Genomic DNA, 20423 nt, shown 5'->3' on the forward strand with positions numbered 1-20423 from the left:
AAATAATTAGCTGCTATAATCTGGCTTTAGAATACAATTCCAAAAGTCTACCTGTACCTGGTATGGTCTGAATGAGTGGCACATGCCAGGGGTGGATGGTGGAGACTACCAGAGGGCCCCAGCGTGAGTGGTGGCCCAATTGTCAGAGCTAGTCCAAGGTGAACAGTACTCATGACCTGCAGCAGCTGGTTATTGTCAGAGGGAATTAGACTCAAGATTCCCTCAGCTTGGAACAATACCTTGCATCAGGATGAATATCACTAATTTAAAAAATCCAAAAAACAAAAACACACCCGAAAGCCACATCTGGCCAGTAGGCTTGAGATGACCCCCAAACCAACAGACTGACCTCTGATTGCAGCAGATGACCCATCAGTGGGGTTTTTCAAAGTGAATTACACAGTATGACTTTAGCCAGCCAATTCTCATTGCATAATATTTTTCTAAACTATTAGAAAAATAATTCATCCCTACCACATAGGGAGGCAATTACTTAGATAACTATGCCAAAGATTATTCTTCCCATGTGTTATTTTATATTTTCTTCAAAGCCAAACTCAAAATTCATCTTTCAAGGGCTGGGCACGTAGGTCAGTTGGTAGAGTACTTGCCTGGTATGCAGGAAGCCCTGTGTTTGATCCTCAATATTGGATGAATTGGGTATGGTGGCACATGTCTATAATCTCAGCACTTAGGAGGTAGAGGCAGAATGCTCAGAAGTCCAAGATCATCTTTATCTACTTAAGTTTGAGGCTAGTCTGGGTCTGTATGAGACCTGGTCTGTTTGTGTCTGTCTGTCTGTCTGTCTGTCTGTCTGTCTGTCTGTCTGTCTCTCTCTCTCTCTCTCTCTCTCTCACACACACACACACACACACACAGTCTTTTATGGGCTGGGAGGATGAGTTAGGTAAAGTGCCTATTGTGCAAGCATGAGGACCTGAGTTCAGATTTCAAGAACTTTTGTAACCTTAGAGCTGAAGAAGAGGAGACAGGCTGATCCTTGGAGCCTGCTGACCAGCCAACCAGATTGGGAGACTCCAAGTTCAATGAGAGATCTTTTGTAATAAAACATGGTGGGGAAAGCAGTATCGACCTCTGGCTTCCACATGTACACATATGCATGAGTACTCATGTACACATGTACAGACATACACACACAAATTATCCTTTAGATATATTCATCTAATTCTGCTATCAGGTTCTGACATGCTCAGTTTGTACTATATAGCTCATTAATTCAGTATTTCTTTGTAATCATTTCACACATTCCATGTTTGCAGTTAAAAATGTAATATATGTCTAAATTAACGGCAGAAATGTGTGTCTTGCTCTTTTATGACAGTGAGAAGTTTCAGTTGAGGGAGGGGCAGACCCTGTTCCATCAGTCATTCGGTGCCCCGGGTTGATACGGCTAGCCATCTTCCAACTGGTTTGACTGCAGGGGAAAGATCACCAAGGACTGTCCATGGGTAGGGCCCATGAATCATGCCTGAAAGTAACAAATCAGCACCTCCCGTCCCTTGAGTGTGGCTCTGGGTACCATGTCTGCAAAGTTCTCACTGGGAGCAAGGAAACAAATGGTTGTCCCCAGTGGTCAGCAACCATGAAGTCCCACAGAGCAGGCTTTGGGAAGAGCTCTTTGTCCTGGCATTGGGAATGTGCTCTGTCTGATCCAGGGGATCCCAACCTGTTGGCATTGTAACATGACATTGTCATCTATGAAGTTCATGCCAGAGAATGCTACAACTGGGTTTAAAAGTAAAAATCGCACACATGGAGAATAGTTTTAAGTTTACAGTGTTGGGTGGAGCCACATTCATAGCAGCCCTTGGGTCCCAGGTTAAAATGTCTGGTAGATTCAAATCCTTTTCTATGCAAGAAACCTTTGCCACTTTGTTCTCCAAAGTTCCAGGTTCCCACGGCTAGCGTTTGCTTGCCCGGGGTCTCCCACAGCTATGTGTAGAACAGTGTTGAGGAGACCGAACTTCTCGGAGCCTAAACAAGGACTCAGACAGACACTTTACGCACTCGCAGCTCCCAGGAGTCCAGGGACCTGAGAGTTGTCAGAAGGTTTTGCTGTGACAATATCTGGACTGGCTTCTTCTCCTTGATAATAAAATCCCCTAGTAGGCATCAGTCACTCTTTCCCGTTTACAGTCAACTCACTGTGACCATAAGAGACTTCTTTCTGCACATGCCCGGCTTTCATTTTATCCCTTTTTCTCCCACACCTTCATTGATGGAACAGGGGACCACCCAAAAAACATCATCTAAAACAAAGGCACACACCAGGAGCCAAATCCTTTGTCTGAACCTGACCTTTGCTGCAGGGTGAAAGAGCTGCCTCGCTGGGCCTTCATCCACACTGGGTAACGCTTACTACCCTCGGGTGGGATCTAGCAGAACCAGGCTGGTTCAGCATCACAGCCCCACATTCTTGCACCATTTACTCCCCTCTTTTTCTACTTACAAAACACCTCTGCCCCATCCCCCTTCTCCAAAACAGGAGAGGTTAACCTACTTCTTTACCATGCCTCTCAGAGGTGCGTACTTTGAAAGCACATGGTTGGCCCTCTACATTACCCCAGACAAGAGTTCAACAAATGTTTTGCTACTTTGCAGTATGGATCTCAGATCTCAACAGGTTTATCGCTGCCAACGACCCACTCATTAGCAGTACAACATAGTTTAGGGTGTTTGTCAGCAGCACCTGACTTTGGGAAACTCAACCACATTAGCTACCAAGGCAGAAGACTACAAAATATTCAGCGGTGAAAACATGTTTGTTTCTAGGGCTCAACTGCCTGGTTCAGGACAGGATGGGGAAGGCATTCTACTTTGGCCATTCTGTCACCCAGGATATAAGGGTTTCACCTCCACAGCCACGTCTTCCATCTGTAGAGGGGGAAGAAAGCCAGCAAGCAGATTATGGAAAATGATTTTCTTCTGGGCCAACTTGGCGGAATTCAAACCCTTCAGCACTCATGTAGCAAAACCCAATTCTCAAAATGACACCTAGCTCCAAGGAAAGTGCAAGAAAGGAGAAGGCACTGGGATCTAAGGCAACCATCATGGTTCAGCTGGCCTGGGACTTTCCAGGGTTCAGAACTGAGGTGTGCTCAGTGTGGTCAGTCACCCCAAAAGCTGCTATGCATAGTGGCCCTGCTCCTTAACAAAAGGCACTGAGCCCTTAAGCCATGGAGCCGGTCCTCATTGAAATATATGCTGTTCATGGAATCCAGAGAATGTGATGGAACCTTGTAGCACATGCATCCATGATCACAGTCCTGGTCCCTGGGTCTGTTAGAGAAGGTGGGGGTAGAGCCATCCTACCATGAGGCAAGGCTACCAACCCACTGAACTTTTTTTCTATTCAAAGAATGTCTTGTTTATATAGCACAGGATGACCTTGAACTCAAGATCTTCTTGCTTCACACACCAGATTGCAGACTATAGTATCTCTAGGAAGCAGAAGATACTCATAGTATCTAAAACTACCACAGTGTATAAGAACCTGTGCCCACAGACTCCATCAGAAACACGTTTCTGATTTGAGCTGAGGTTTAGGCAAATGGGTCTTGAAAGAGATCTTGCCCGATCCTTACTTTATGAACGGGAAAGCAGGCCTGAGGAGTTCCTATCCCCTCCAAAGATCAAATGGCTGGTCTCCACAGCACTCAGGGTCAGCTACTGTCTGTCTCTCTCTCCCACACACCAGAGCAGGAACCTCACCACACAAGTTGCTCCCCAGTTCTGCTGGAGGGCAGTTAGTTCTCCATTTTCAGACTATTTTATCTGAGAGGGAATCTCATTTTCTGCTTGTTTCTAATCGTACTGCCATTATTACTGTCCGAATGGATCTGAAATGGACATCTAAATGCAGTCATATCACTAAGCCCAGCAGCTCCAACTACTTATTTCACACAGCCTAAGGGGCAGTAGTGCCTGCACTGAAATTCATTTTCATTTTTAGTTATAGTTATAATTAACATCTCGAGCAAATTTAAACCTGATTCTGCCATGCTGTATTCATGACAAAATAAAAAATAAAATAAAATTTTGCTTTTAAAGTCTGCAAAAAACAAAAGCACAGCTCCTGAATTCCAAACATTGGTAATGTGAAACAAAAAGCAGACATTCATTGAAATCATGTAAAATCCCTTCTGCCTCTCCTTCACTGCCCTGTGGTCTGGCCTGCTGGTGATGTCATGAACACCCGGTGCTCATACTACATCTCATTCCCTTTAGAAACTGTAACCCACAGGCCCAGAAGATCTAGGTCAGGTTTGGAAGCAAGCAGCAAAACATCACCTTAAATATGGTTAAATAGCAGTCAGTAAAATATGTTCTAAAGGTGATGAAGGGGCATGACAGTAATCTTTTGATTTTATTATTTCACATATAACTATCAAGATACCAAAGTTTTGTGGGAGATTTATATTCGTAGAAATAACTAAATGAAACAAACATGGAGACTTCAAACTCTCCATAATCACATTAAAAACATAAAAAGGCCACCGTCTACAGTTTCCTTTTTAAGAGAAGTGTCATTAGTACCCAAGCATGCATTTAAGTCAATATGACAGAGGCTTTCCCAAGAACCTGCCAGTCACCGAATATCTTTATGGCAATTGCCCACCAACTTATATCAAGTAGTCCACCGCTTAACCCTTCCACCGAGTAACCAGGGCCAGCCTTCCTTCCCGTGAGCACTGATAGAATAACCAGGGCCAGCCTTCCTTCCCATGAGCGCTGATAGAATAGCCAGGGCCAGCCTTCCTTCCCGTGAGCACTGATACAGTATGTTCCCGTCTCATCCCCCGCCCAGCTCTACATTAGAGATCTAAGGAATCCAGGACTTAGACGCCTCAGAGATGTGCATTTCCACTGGGTCAAAGAGCTGTTGCTGAGCTCCTGGGGCAGACTACGAAGCTAAGCCTAGCCTGGGGTCCCCAGGACCCTGCTTACTCCTGCTTCAGGCGCCACTGTGTTTATTCTGAGCCGTTTTACAAATCGTAAAAGAGGGATATAAGTACCCAGTCCTCCCTGCCTCAAGCCCAGTACATCCATTCGACCCCCAGGATAGTATCTAAAAGCAGAATTCCTCCAAGGGGCGAGAAACTCATTCCCCAGTCTGGGCTTCACATACTGAGTTCCCGAATCCACCTTTGCTGCTAACCGGGAATACGCACAGGACAGGGCTCGCTCCCTCAGTTCACAAACCACAGATGGTTAAGTTCTACATAAGCGCTTAAAAATTTAAGTGAGGGAACTGAAGAGACTGCCTTTTGTCAGTCCACGGGGTGAGGTGACTTGTCTGAGTGACAAATAACGCCGTGTCGGCAGGCTTTCATGTCCGACCTCTACTTCCAGCAAACCACTGCTGTTCCTAACTTGCCCAGCCCCTTCCACTCCCTTTCAGACCGCTGTAAGTAACTTCTTCAGGAGCAGCTGTGGAAACGACAATTCCATCAACACTGCCATGTGGAAACACTTGTTTATCAACATTTTATATGCTTTATTGAAAGGTGACAAGGACAACAGTTAAATACAGTGATAACTGTGTAGAGAACATGCATGGAAACGTATGCACAGAACTACCATACAGGTGATATGCAGAAACCCCTACTGGGAAATCCACTTCCTTAGTAACTGACCATTTCTCCAAGTATTCAAAACCAGCTCGACCGAGAAGACCACATCGGTGAACAGGGCTTTACTTTGAGAGATTCAGCAGCTAGATTTCAGATTACACCAAGTGACTAACTGTGCCAAATTCTTAACATTTCTTCAGGTGTGGTTTTTGTCATGAAACAGTTTTTAGGTAGGTCTCTCTACAGAGGACAATCCACACCTTCTCAGACAGCCAATGTAACATCTAAATTTCAATCTGTACAACCTAAACAGTAGTTACGGTCCTCTATTGTACAAGTTCGTTACACTACATACACAAATATACAATAAGCAAAACAACCTTCATAATGAGACAGCCTAGGTCCCGGCTACCTGTCACCGTTTTGTCACTAATAGTTTTGTGTCTGCGATGTTTCAGAAAAGAGGGACAGTAAATGCTACTGTGTTTTATAAACTTTGGTGACAGTTGTCGGTTTGTCAAATGACTGAACTCCCCCCACCCCCCCTGCCGCCCCGCAATGCAGTCTTGTTTCTGGCCTCTCTTTCAAGTTCCTTGAAGGGAAGGAGAGGAGAGTACGAAATCCAGGAGCAGCCCACCTTCCGAGCGAGCCTCATGCAGGCAAGGCCCAGAGTTCTTGGAAGCAGGGTGGGTGGCTGGGAAGGGTTGGAAAGGCACACAGCTCCTCAGCATCATTTAAACCATTCCTCAGACATCCGCCAAGCTGCACAGGGCACATCCATGCTCATTCTCTGATTAACCTTTAATTCACTCAACTAGTACATTTTCTTCAAGCCAAAAGCATAGGAGTGCTTAATACTGGGGGAAGCGAGAATGGCATGTGCGAGTCTCACGTCTCTTGTGGATGGCAATGAAATGGGTGACTGTGGAGGCGGACTCTCGCTAGCTCATCTCTTCAGCCTGTTCAGTTCAGACAGCAGCAGCCAGTGCTGTGGGGGCATAGCAGGCTATGCGGTTGATCCTGAGCCCTGGGACGCTGGCTGTGCAGGGGGCTGTGTGGTCCCCTGTGACTGCGTGGTGGCCGGAGGGGAGCCAGTCTGCAGCTGGGCCTGAAACTGGGCGAGCTGCTCCGGACTGGCCAGGGTCTTCAACAGATTGTTCTCCTGCTCCAGCTGGGAGTTCTTCTCTATTAGTTCTTTGATCTGTTCCTTCAGAACCTCCACTTCCTCTCTAACTGCATACATCAAATGGCTCTTCACCAGATCCTGCAAGCAGAGGGAAGAAAAGGATTAGCTTACTATGTCCTGGACGCTGGCTTTCTGAAGGCCTTTCTTAGCTCTCCCTAACCAATCACATATTCTGCCTCCAAAGAGCATTAAGGCACACTTGTGGAAATCTGCGCACAATCACAACCGCACAATACTTAAGTTTAATGTGTAAGTGATCAAGCTTTCCAAAAGTCTCTAGACTTTCTCTGCAGACATTAGCCCAGGATGCCTACAGTCCAGTTTCCAATTCAAGATGGCAAATCGCACCGGGGCTCCTTTCCGGCCCTGTGTTCCCATCCAGGCCGGAGGCCCGGCGGCCGCTTCCCCGCCCCCAGGCCCTCCCAGCATAGGGAGCGCCTCCTCCCTCCCTCGGCACCGGCTGCAGCCAGTTCCTACAGAGCGCGTTGCCGCATTTTCTTCCCTCCACCTCTACTCCCCCCACCCCCCAGCGATTAAGCTGACATCACAGAAACCTGGGCAGACGTCGTAGCCAATGAGAGGCCGAGTTATTTATAGCTCTGAATTAAAGGTTCAGAGTTTGCCTAGCAACAGTGGGCAGAGAATCCCGTGAGAAGAGCCACAGGCGCTGCTCCAATAACAAAGAACGACCAAGGCGGAAATAAAAAATAGGAGAAATCCAGGAGCAGGCCAAGAAAACAAAACTTTTCTCCCATTCTCCTTCTTTGTGCGGCCGCAGCACTGCTGAGGTTCTGGTATGATCTAGAGACCCCTTCCCAGCTCCCCTCGGCGGGGACTCCCTCCCTCTCTCCCAGCTCCCCAGTAAAATCTCAGGGCGCCTAGTAAAGCCACATTGCCGAAGGTGCTCTCAGGGCGAGCAAAGGGCACGCTGAGCCGCTGTTTCCTTATCCCAACACTAAGTGAAATGGGTTCAGGGCAGGGGCCTTTCTCCCTCCAGGGTACGTGGCTTGTCTCCATGCTGGCTGGGGATGAGCTAGTCAACCAGCACTGGCATTTCTGACTGTATTCTGTTGGAGTAACCAGCACCATCTGGATTTAGCTAAGGGATACACTGGTCCTTCCAAGACATCTCGGGGTCTGTGCTGTGCACACGCTGAGTACACGTATTTTGTAATCAGTACATACCATAGCTTGCTCGATTTTGTTGTCGATAGCTACCACACTTGCACCAGAGCTGGAAGAGAGGATAAAAAAAGATCGTCGGTAAATGGAATTGATCTTCAACATCCAGAATAAGGACAGATCTGAATTCAAATGGCGTTACTAGCGTCAGATTTCGAGTATTCTTTAACGCTACAAAATGCATCATACTCCAGAAAATACTAGCCACTATCGAATATCCAGGCATTTCCCCTCTTTAGGGAGCCACAAAGGGCTAAATTACATAATGAGAGAAAGCCTGTTCTCGAGCCAGATCGGTGAAAATAAGGATCTTTTGACCATTTCAAAAAGCAACGTCTATGTCACAGTAACCCTCCATGGACAAAGGAATTCGCATGGCTATCCTGTACCTGCATTCCCGCAAGTCAATTTACTCTTGAGTCAATTCAAACCAACTATCCCGGCTGACATTTACCTATTGTCAAGTCTCACGGAAGCGTTTTCAGTTCCCAGCAAAGACGACAAGAAAGAAATTGAAAAATGTCTCAGTTGGTAAACTCCTAGATCCATCGCCACTGGTCTACACCATTGGGATTTCATGCAATTGCAGCCAAAAACACCCTCGTGGAAAAAAAGAGAGCGGGAGGGAGCACCCGCAGCCTGGCTGAAACTAGAGAAAGCCTCCTAGCTGTCTGCAGCCAGGGGCGTGAGAACAGCACAGCGGCACTGGCAAGAAAGGCCCGGCGATGCGGTGGCGGCGGCGACTCGCTCCAGTCCACCCAGCAGCCGGCTCCACTCCTCTAGAGAAGGCCGCCCGGCCCCAGCGCCACATATAGGCGGCGAGGCGCCGCGCCGATTGGCCGCGCCATAAGCCCGCCCCGCGCGTTCCCGGGCTGCGGCCCCTCCCGGTGCCCACGGCGGGAGTTGGGGAGGGGGGAGGGAGAGCTGGGCGCCGCCTCCTCCGAGGGCTGCGTCAGGGTCCCGAAAGCTCCCGGTGCCCGCATGCTTACGTCTAAAGGAGTCAGAGCCTCTCCAGAGCCGCCAGTCCCCGAGGCGCTGAACCCTGCAAGCTTGCTATTTGCAAGCAGACCCGGCCGAGCTACTGGGCATGCCCAGTCCCACCACCAAGACTCAGGAACGCCAGCGTCTCAATTTCAATGATTGGGTTCTTACAAGCAGCAGCACCGGGAGGCGTTAAAGGCTATGTTATGTGCAAAGATAATAAAACCCTGCTGCAGGGATTCTTTTTTAATGTTAATGAGTTCAAAGAAATATTACATTTGCCTTTTTGGGGGCAGATAGCATCACGTAAAATTTATCACTTACGTGTAGACAGCAATATTGCATTTTTCTTTGCTAGGCAAATAAAAGTCAAAGGAATCCACACAGGAATCTTCCCCAAATGTCTCCAGCCTTAAAATCGCACCATCCTAACCCTAATCGCACCAGTAATTATGCCTTCTTCCATTTATAGCTAGAAGAGTCAATCTACAGGTCCAATCCTGAACAGATCTATTTTCGGCTAGTCCCCAAGGCAAAGGGTTTTCGAAGTGAGATGGCAATTCCGCCAAGGCTTAATCCTTAGTTTTCTTACATCAGAGGGATTGAAATACTGTCAAGGAACGTTTTCCAAAAAGCATACAATTCCTTATATGTAGCCTTTGCTCATTTGCAGTGTGTCTAGAACCAGTAAAAATGTAGAGAGAATCTGATGGTGGTTAAAAATAGTTCAGCTTCAAGAGATGGTGCAGGCTGCTCACCACTTCACCCTATCGTCAGAGCAAGCAGGTTAACGCCGCCAAATCTTGGTCATCAGATAAGGGGCAAACTACCTCTAATAATTTAAATATCTGTGAAGATGTATCAATGAAGACTATGATTTAACACATAACAAATAAGTTTGATTATTACATGTTATATATAGTTTCCAGTTTGAGGAAATTTTAGCCTCTACAATACTGCCCTCTAATGGCAGAAAGCTATAAAAACAGAGAAGAAAAATTACCAACTGCTTGGAACCTTTCATCCATAAGCAAGTGTACTCATCACATATAATTCCAAAATAAAAATTGACTATGAAACATCACATGCAGCATGAAACCCTTCTCTCTAAGGAATGGGCTTCTCCCTCAAGGAACATCCTTTCCTAAAACTGTAGCCAGAGTCTTTGAGATAATCTTTGAGGTTGACCCAAGGCTGGCAGGTGACACTTAAGTTTCAGAAACCATCTTAAGGCAATTAAATACCAAATATACTGGATACAGCCCAAGAAGAGGTTCTCTTCTGTGTTAAAAACTGGTGTGGCTACAAAACAGCATTCATTATATTATGTTTCATGTGTTAGGCTTTGCTTCTAAATTAAAATGTTAGTAAAACTGTAGATTATAATGTAAGCTGTTTGAAGGTACCAGTTTTCAGTAAAAGAGAACACAGTAAGTGAAGTCAAACAGTCATAATAACCCATTAAATAAGCATGGGTCCCCGTGTCCATGAATGCTAAGCAGGGTTATTATTAGTCCTTTGCAGTTTCTGTACTTGGAAAATTAAAGTTATAACAACTATCAGCCTGTATCCTTTTAAATATTTCAACTGAACCAACTCCAGAGGAAAGGTCAATATTACAGAGAGACACACCTTAAATGCAAGGGAGCTAAAAATAGAAGCAAAACCCTCTAAGGCCACATAAAGACATGAAGTTAAGATTCCCAGCTAGTATTGTGTGTGTGTGTGTGTGTGTGTGTGTGTGTGTGTGTGTGTGTGTGTGTGTCTGTGTGTGTGTGTGTGTGTGCGCGCGCATGTGAGCATGTACTTCTGGAGAACTGGCTGGACCACAGAATAGGAAAAAAATTACGCATTTTTATCTCATATGCTAGATTCCCTTAAAACTGGATTTTATATGAGAGGAATATGCAACTTGAAAATGGAGGCAAAGGAAATAGAATTAAAACCTAAGAATTTCCCTCAAGAGTTCTTCTATTTACCAGAAGAACTCTCTATTTATGAGTCTAGTACCATGTCTGAGATCACCAGAGGCCTGCTGAGACAGTACAAGGGAAATGCAACGGCCTTTCAGGAGAGACTCCCAACGGCATGGGCCACACAAGAACAGGAAAAGCCACAGGCATTTGAAATTTGCTACTGTGGTCTACATATGATTCTCAGTATGGATTCCAGCTCAGCAACCTCTGCTGTTGGTATCAAACATGAAGAATGAGGAAGAGGGTCATAGGCAGGGCTTCTGAGGGTCTAAGGTGATCACACTTAACCAACACTGGCTGAAGCAGAGATCCAAAGATCTAGAACAACCTCTTTCACATCTGGGGACTGCCAAGGAAGCAGGCAAGGTATGTACCCTGTAACCTGACAAAACTGCTCTTGTCTAGGGACCCCTGGTCACCTCACTTTCCCAGGTTCCTAGAAACCAGAAGTAGAATGACAAGTTTAACAATTGCCAAAGAAGATGTGATAAACACGGACACAGAGTGGAGAGGGGAACAGAGACAAAAATACTCCTTAGCCATCAAGATAAAATCCTATCATGGCTATAACATGGATGGAACTACAGAGTTTAACTTAAAGAGTTCAGTAGTCAAAGACAAATACCACATGGCCTCACATCTAAAGAGGTTGATCTCACTGAAGTAGAGGGCAGAACAGTGATACCCAAAGCGAGGTGGGTGGGTAAAGGAACGAATGAAGGGATGCTGGTCCACAGCCGTACAATCTCAGAGTAAGTCAAGAGACTGGTTGATCAGCACAGTAGCACCAGTTAATGAGGATATATTGTACCCTTTAAAGAAACAAGGAGTGCTGGATGTTGGGTGTTCTCATCACAAAACTCAAAGCATGCAAAGTAATACATTTGATAGTAAGCCGTATTAACTAACTAGCCCATATAGAAATGTATGAAAATAATGTTAAATATCACTGTGTATATTTTTACCTGTCAATTTAAAGCAGTATTTAAAATAAATAGAAATACATTAAAAATGGACAGATAAGCAGTGCATAATGCTTTAGAGACAGTTCCTCCACAAACTGAACAAAACATAATGTCACCAAAAGATGAAAGAATGCTAAATTCAACCTCCTTTTGGTTAACAGTTAAGTCTTCCCAGATGTAGAAAAAAAGGGAGAGAGAATGAAAAGACCAGGGATGTAGAGAATGGTTTTGAAAAGTCAACCTGCAAACAGGATGTGGTCTAAGATACTCAACATCGAGGGGGGATTGCCAGAGAACCGTCTAAAAACAGGCCCAGAACTTGAAAATCACGTCTCCAGACAAAATGAGATGAGCAAATTCCTGAAATGGTAAAAACCAAAACAAAACCAATCAAAGCCCACGATCACAAAACAAGACAGCCAGGATGGAGGGGCAAATCCAAAAGCTTAGCTAGAAAAGGTAAGTAGTATCTGGAAAAATGGTGTTTGCAGCTGCCAGAGAACCATGGAACAAAGGTCTTTACAGTTCTCAGAGAAGCGGCTTCATTGTTTGCGATACTCACTGGGCCAAATTATCTCTCTAGTACAAAGTTAGAATAACATTTTTTTAGATATTTTATACAAGAAGTTGGAGACAGAAATCAAGAAAAAACAATGGGCAGGGGACACCACAGCCAGAGGCAGAGAGGTCAGACCCTGGGAAAGGGGACTGATGGGCCAGAAGGCTGTGGCTTCAGAAGAGGCTGCCTGGCAGGTCTACAGAGCAGCTGCTTGGTGCCTGGGTGGCCTGGGTGGAGGGAGCCTGCAGGGGTGAGAGAATGGGAGGCTAAACCAGGTCTGCAGGGGCTGGACAGCTGTTGCTAGCCAGGTATGACAGCCTCAGGGAATCAGTCTACAAACTCGAAGGTAGCTCTAAACACCTCCCCAATCTATATGATCCATTAAATTTACAGAGGTGATAGAAAGAATAGATGTAGTGTGTGAATAGCTTAAAAGCTAAATTGCATCTATATTTATCACAACTTGCTCATATAATGCTCAAAATTGAAAAAGAAAAAAGAAATGTCACAGAGAAATATGGAGGTAAAGAAAAAACCATTAAGTATAGCTACACGTGAGAAACAGCTATGGGGTGGGAAAGGGGAAATGCTAATTGTTTTTGCATTCACACTATCATCCTTTGGGCTTAGATTAAAAAAAAAATATTTTAAAGTAAAAGGGACTACCTACCAACAAGCATCTATGAAACTACCTGACTTGGGACAGCCATGGCTGAAGAGCAGAGCGAGAGTAAGAAATCATAGAGGCCAGACTGGTGAGGGCTGTGGAAGCCCGAGTGAAAAAATCCAAGTCTAGAGCAGCAAACAGTCAGAGAACACTGCCAAATTCTGGGGGAGAGGTGAGAGAGTGTGTGTGTTTGCCTGTGTATGTGTGTCTATCTGTATGTCTGATAGTTTATGTGCGTCTGTGTGTGCCTGTCTCTGTGTGTCTGTGTGCCTGCCCCCTCCCATGCACACGCATGTGCATGTGTGTGTGTGTCTGCCTGTCTGTTTCTGTCTGCCTGTGTATGTGTGTCTATCTGTATGTCTGATAGTTTATGTGCGTCTGTGTGTGCCTGTCTCTGTGTGTCTGTGTGCCTGCCCCCTCCCATGCACACGCATGTGCATGTGTGTGTGTGTGTGTGTCTGCCTGTCTGTTTCTGTCTGCCTGTGTATGTGTGTCTATCTGTATGTCTGATAGTTTATGTGCATCTGTGTGTGCCTGTGTCTGTGTGCCTGCCCCAACTCCCCACCCCCATACCCCAGCGCTCGTGCATGTGTATGTGTGTGTGTGTGTGTGTGCATGCGTGTGCATGTGCGTACGTGCCCATTAGTCCTATCTAGACTGAGCTGCCCTTTGTTCCTATGGAAAAACTATTCTCCAACATCAGTTCCCATGTCCAGCACTTGATAAAAAGTAACAGATACACAAACAGAAGACAGGACTGACAATATAAAAAAACAAACAAACATCTAAATGACTACACGTGACAAAGATAATAGAACTTGTAGACATAGATATTAAGGCAGTTAACTGCGCTTTCTACATCCAAAGGGTAGGCAGAGGAATTAGCATATTGAAGACAGGTGAAAAAAAAATGAAAACTCACATTAAAGGGAAAACGACAATGTTTGAAAAGATACACTGGGTGGGTGACAGCGCAGATCGGATGGTAGAACAACAGACACTATTCAAAATGGATCACAGAGAAAAACCTGTAAGGAGAAAAGGGGGGGACACGGTCCTCGGCAGAGCAGCGTGGGGACAATTTCAGTAATGGATCCCTAAAACAGGCCAAGAAGGACAACTACTTTAGGAACTCACGGCAGCTTTCCCCAGACTTTACTACACTACTGACCCTAATAATCCCCACAACCCCCCCTCCCCAAGACAAGAAATCCTGCGGATAGCCAGAGTGAGTGCCTAGATCCAGTCAAAAGAGAAAATCTGAGAAACGGCCATGGAGAGCAACTCTGTCACACAGAGACAGGAGTTTCCAGTGGCCTTCTGCTTGGAAACAATTCCAGGCAGGAGATAGTTCCAGCAATATATTATGGTTATGAAGGGGAAAAGTCAGAAAAAGATCATAATGGCAAGTTGATTTTTCACACAAATGTAAGGATTCCAGGAAGAAATGGGAACTTTTCAAAAAATGCTCCTGTGGTCCTGGGACAATTGGATAAAGTCAAAATTAAACAGCAGAGAAAGGAAAACAAATCAACAAAACAAACAACCACTCAAACTATTCCTCACACACATGAAACATTAACCACAAATAGATCATAGACAGAGCAAATATAAAATCCTGAATTAGAAAACCTAGGAGAAATCACTCACCCCTCAGGTTAGTTAACAAACACTTCTTAGACATGACCTTAAATCACAATGGAAATAGAGAAAGCAGTGACAATTGGCTTCCACTGAAATGCAGTTTGCTCTCTGAAGTCAGTGAAACACTGCAAGCAACTTCAAGGTAACAGTGTTAGAAACTCAGAACTCAACAGCCAGTGGGGAAAAAATGGGCAAACACCAAAGATAAATACATTTTTAAAAGCAAATAAATGGAAAAACACTAAGCACCAGTCATTACAAAAATGCAAACCAAAGCCACGAGATACCATTATACAATACACCTATCAGTGTGGTTAAAATATAACGTCACTGCCTTTGATCTGCAAACACGGTACCAACAGTCAGGTAGGGCAGCGACCACTCACCTGTTGGCAATGGGAACATAGAACAACACAAATGCTTTTGAACAGTTAGACAAACACTTCATCAAGGCCAGTAATCTCAGCTCAAATTATGAAATCAAATCTATATGTGGATGTTCGGAGGGGTTTTATCATAAGCACCATAAACATCACTGAAAAATAGAAAACCAACTCCCAGCTAATGTACTGGGGTTCTACCCCTCAGTAGTAAAGAGAAATGAAGTACTTAACTACCAACGGCATGAGCAAATCTCAAACTTAACACACTAAGAGAAGGCGCCAGGTGCAAGGGGCTGCAAAGCACATGGTCCCATTTATATGACGTCCTAGGGAAGGGAAAATGGCAGGGACAGAAGACAGCTAGCCCCGAGGGAAGGTGTGAGCCTTATTCCATCCCAAGGACACTTGCTGTGGGAGCTCCCTTCCAAGTCTCCAGGCAGAATGATTCAAATAGTTAATCTTTTCTTCATCTTGGTGAGAGTCATCATTCCAAAGCCAAATTTCTTCATAAATACCACTCTGCTAAATGATGGTAGATTATGAAAATCAGGAGCCACAGACGAAAATGACACCCCGGATTTAGAAGCTAAATGACATTCCATAAGAAACATCTGAAGGGAAAACTGTCCTGATTATGGTTCTATTTCAAGAATCTCATGCGCATCTCCTATCAAAAATGAACAGTATTTCCCTTTACTTATACACAGCCATAGAAATAGGTGATCAGAGCTCCTCTTAAAAATAGTTGCCTCAATATAACATTTCATGATAAATTCCTGAGGGCAACAGTGGGAGCAGCAGAGATGAGGGGACCAGATCAGCCCATGTTCCTATGTACACAGATCAGAAAGGCCTTGGTGATCCTAGCAAAGCTCAGCTGAAGAGTTTTATTTACAGAGATAAATGAGGGGGTAGCACACTGCCCCTGAACGTCCAGTGCAGTGAGGATTGTCAGTGCACTGGAGAAGACAACACTGTGAACTCTTCTGCTTTGACGAAGGACACGTCTGTAGGGTGAGGGACACACGTCTGTACGGTGAGGGACAGAGGGACACACGTCTGTACGATGAGGGACACACGTCTGTAGGATGGCCTATCTGGACACTCGTTGTGGAGCTTGACCTGGAGTTTCCTCTATGAACTAGTGAGAATTTTAGAGAGGAACAGTCTATCATTTTGTTTTCATAGCCTCATTCTGTAGGTTTAGAAATGGAGACTAAAGACATGATGTGGCTACGAGTTACCCACGCACAGAAATGCTTCTCAGTGGACTATGTATTAGAAGTATAGACCAGAAATTCCAGAATCAAGCACTTCACCACGGCTGCAGGCTGGCACATCACAGTACAGACATGCCCGAGAAAGCAGTCCAACAGCGATGCCACAGGCCCTACAAGTTCTTCCGAGAATCTTGAGGAGCCGTGAGAAGAGCCCGAGAGGTTCAGGTGGAGAGGGAAGGATGCTTTGTAAAGAAGGCAGGCAGGCAGGCTATGTCTCTAAGGCTAGCAGGTGTCCCGGTCATAGGCCTTGTGGTAACCCAGTACCCCCGTGGCTTGGCAGTGCCCCTTACACATGGCCTGTGTGCAAGTCTGACCTTGTTACAGTCTTCATTAGTGTCAACTAGTAAGGGCTGTAAGTGAAAGGGGACAACAGGACAAAGGGAATAAGGAACTGAGAGGGCCTTGGCCAACGAAGAGGGAGACGTAGATCACTTTCTACACTTAAACGCGCTGCCATTGCTGGCAGTGTGTGACTCGGCAGTAAAGGCACTTGTCACTAGACAATGGAAGCCTGGCAGTGAGATCAACATTCCCAGACCCACGTGAGGATGAGAGGAGAGAAGGACTCCAAAACACTGCCCTGACTCCCACACATGCACTGTGAGTGTCCAACCTTCACTCACATACCACACACACACACACACACACACACACACACACATTTTAACAATAAAATTTGTTAATTATTACTTTTTAAGGACCAATATAATACATTTTGGCTAGAAGGATGCAAACAAGAATTTTTAGAAGTTCTCTCTGGGCACTTTTCATTCATTTATCTATTCTTATTTAATGAGACTGAAAGTCCAGGAACTAAAGTTACAAATGAATGAATCAGAGCCCTGGCTTTCAGTGACCCGGGGACAGGCGTTTGGGTGTGCCATCTGATATAACAGGATACACATCTAGGAAGATGCTTCAGAGGGAGAAGTTACGGAGTGTTTCTGAGAGCAGAAGGTCCCCCCTGGACCATGAAAAATGAGGTGTTTCCATGGTACCTGGGGGTGGGGGAGAACTCGTGTGGAAAAGGAATGGCCAGACAAGTGCCTGGGTCAGGAAGCAGCCATTCAGGAGCTGCACAGGAGGATGATGGGGGTCGGGCGGGAGGTGCAGAGAGATGTGTAATGGCGGAGACGGGGATTCCAGCAGTAGTGAATGAAATGGGCTGTGTATTTTAGTAAGGTCACTGACGATGTACAAGACTCCAGGAGAGGAAGTAAGGAAGAAAGAGGGAGACCATGAGGGAAGGGAGATTTACATGTGGCAGCTGGTGACAAGTCGGGCAGGCAGGATGACCCTCAGCTTTCCAGGTTGTGGGAATGTGTGGAAGTCAGTAACCAATCAGATGATGCTGTAGCTGGTGAAGAGAAGCAGGCTCTGGGAAATGAGGGCCAGTGGGAAACATGGCCTAGAACTTAGGGGAAAGAGGGTTTAAGAAAAATGTTTAAAGATCTGATAAACACGAGAATGTGTGAAGCTGGAGAAGCATGTGTCAGGAAGGCAGCTACTTGGCAGACATCTGAGCTTTCTGCCGTCTAGGAACGAGACAGGAGGTGGTTAGGCTTAAGTCATGTTTCCAAGGTCCTTGCCTGTGACCGTAGTCTCTTCAATGACCCGGCAGTGGAGGGCAGGGAAGAAAGACAAGTCAAATGTACGGTGACAAGTGAACTTAGTGCTCTGTAGCAAACGTGTCCTGTGAGAGCCCCCTAAAGAGCGACTGCTGTCCACTGGCTGGACAGAGACAGGCAGAAGCAGTGGCCGTCGCGCTGCAGAGAGCACTGAGGCAGGCACAGGAACGCCTCTGCTCTTCCCTGCATGCCAGCTGGCACTTCCTGCTAAGAGGAGGGAAACGCAGGAGGCAAACACGGCCCAGCGGCAGAGGCCAGGCCTCTGTGGGAATGAGTGGGTGACAAGAGCGCTTCACTGCCGACAAGAGTGGGATCACAATGGAAAGAACTGAGCTGCTGCCTTCTGAACACTAATTGACAATTAAAATGCCCAAAAGGTATTGGGAAGTGATGGAAACGGTTTGACAGGCTGGTAAGGAAGCCTGCTGCCATCGTGAAAGCAAGGGCCACTCAACAGACACAATTAGCAGCAGCAGTCAGAAGAAATCAAGCCATGAGATGTTTCTCTCTCCAGGGAGCTGAGATACAAACACCCCTGGAGGTCATACAGCAGAGTGAAGCAGGCCACTGGCTGAGGGTCACCCTGGCTGGAGAGGGACAGAAAAGGCCTCGAGGAGCTGCGCAGATCATTAAGGGTTGCCCAGAAGGATGTCACTTCAAAGGCAGGGGGCAGACAGGTCCTCCTTTGGCAAGCATAGCCCGTGTTGGCCTCGAGGAGAGCTGTGCCTCAACATGACACCAAGAAGTCACGTGCTGCTCCAGCATCTCAAGGGTCAAAGTAACCAATGGTACCAGAAAAGTTAGAGAACTCCAGACTGAGGGGCAGCCTGACTCTACAGCCTAGGGGAGAGTTCCCCATGGACAGAGTGTGGTGATCATCAGAATACCTGCCGTACCGTCAATACCCCCATGAGAGGGCAGACTTCTCAGTAGACTGGTTCTACACCCGTTACACCTCACTTAGCGCAACCCCGAGGTACCCTTATCATCCAGGAATCAAATGCGCAGAGCTCTGTACTCATGGAACGCACACTGCACTGGGGTTGGAAAGCAAGCCTGTCAACAGGTACCTGGGTGCCGAGGAGACGAGGGGCAGAGCTGCTGTGAGCAAGTCAAGAGCGTACAGGGATTTAGTGTGCAAGGAAGAACGCCCTGAGAAGTGAGTCCATGCAGGACTGAAGGAATGAGTCTACCACAGAAGAGCTTTTCACACCAAACAGCTAAGCACACACCATCTGATAGTCAGGGACCCCACAACAAAGCCATGCTGGCATGGAGCATCATGGGAATGCACAGTAACCAATGTGTGGTACACATGACCTGTCTCGCTCTTTGATCTGGCTATCCCAAGGACTGGCTCTTCTTTGAGTAGAAGAAGTCCCGTGTGCACTTTCTAGCAAATGGGTGTTACAGACCTCCTCATAGTTTAAGCTAGCTTCTTCAAGAATCATTTTGGGATATTCTTACCTTCCAAAAAACACTTTCCTGTCTTAAGCACAAATAAATAAAGTTTCCCAATCATAGAACTATCTGCCTCAAAGTTTATGCTCTACACACGTGAAGGTAGCTCTTTTTTGAGTCTTGGTATAAATAATTTCATGAACCCCCGTGACTCATCAGGAATTCACATGATTAGAGAGCTGTTAAAAACTACTTCTGACCAAACATTACCAAAGAGAAAAGGAACACAGCTTTAACCACATAAAGACAGAAGAAAAAGGGTACCGACTTCAACTTCATCCGTTTTCAAAGGTGGAGGGAAAAGGTAGTTCCTCACATCAAAGCCTACGCAAGCAGCAAGGAGAGAGAGAAGACAGCTGACAGGCCCCAGTGAGCCCACAGTTTACAGTCCACGGAGCCCTGGTAGTGCATGCACAGCTCCATGGAGCATAGACACCCACTCCCATACAAGCAACACCCAAAGCAGCCCACATCCTCCCGTATACGCAGCGTTCAGTGACGGGGACCCTGGGGGGAACAAATGCAGGGAAACTGAAGAGGCTTTGGAAGTCTCAAAAGACCAAACAAATTAAACAAGGATGGGACCAGAGTGGGGAGAGCAGAACTCTGAAAAACTGATGTCGTGAATATTCGCCAAATTAATGAAATGCTGAAGAAGCATCACAGAAACTAGAACAGAACAAAAAAGAAGAGCCAACATCTTCAGGAGATAAGTACCAGAAGAATACCGTGTTAAGTATCATAAAATAATCTGTAGAGTTTTCTGGAACTACAGATGAGGCTTTAAAAAAACCCAAGGCTGCAGCAAGCCACCAGGAGCTGCCTCAGTCTACACCCATTATCTCACAAGGACATTTCTTCTGCAAATGTTAACATATCACACACACACACACACAAACACACACACACACACACAG

The 20423-nt window shown here is 45.9% G+C and overlaps 1 protein-coding gene across 6 annotated transcripts in view; it reads right to left on the bottom strand.

Annotated features, from left to right (window-relative positions):
• Positions 1-5497: 5497 nt before the first annotated feature.
• Tsc22d1 (TSC22 domain family member 1) overlaps positions 5498-20423 on the bottom strand; it is an 89959-nt gene continuing 75033 nt past the window's right edge. For 3 of the 6 annotated variants that reach the window (XM_005070948.4, XM_040728907.1, XM_040728826.1), the window contains exons 2-3: positions 7966-8014; positions 5498-6858 (exon numbers count right to left, since the gene is read on the bottom strand). In XM_005070948.4, coding sequence (XP_005071005.1) covers positions 6601-6858; positions 7966-8014 — 307 coding nt within the window. In that variant the 3' untranslated portion in view covers positions 5498-6600. Of the gene's footprint in view, positions 6859-7128; positions 7228-7965; positions 8015-8416; positions 8756-8951; positions 9028-20423 lie in introns of those variants that run through there. The other 3 variants (XM_040728869.1, XM_040728782.1, XM_040728806.1) reach the window with 3 other exon arrangements.

Source organism: Mesocricetus auratus, unplaced genomic scaffold, assembly GCF_017639785.1.
Source record: "Mesocricetus auratus isolate SY011 unplaced genomic scaffold, BCM_Maur_2.0 Super-Scaffold_2245, whole genome shotgun sequence".
Classification (NCBI taxonomy): domain Eukaryota; kingdom Metazoa; phylum Chordata; class Mammalia; order Rodentia; family Cricetidae; genus Mesocricetus; species Mesocricetus auratus.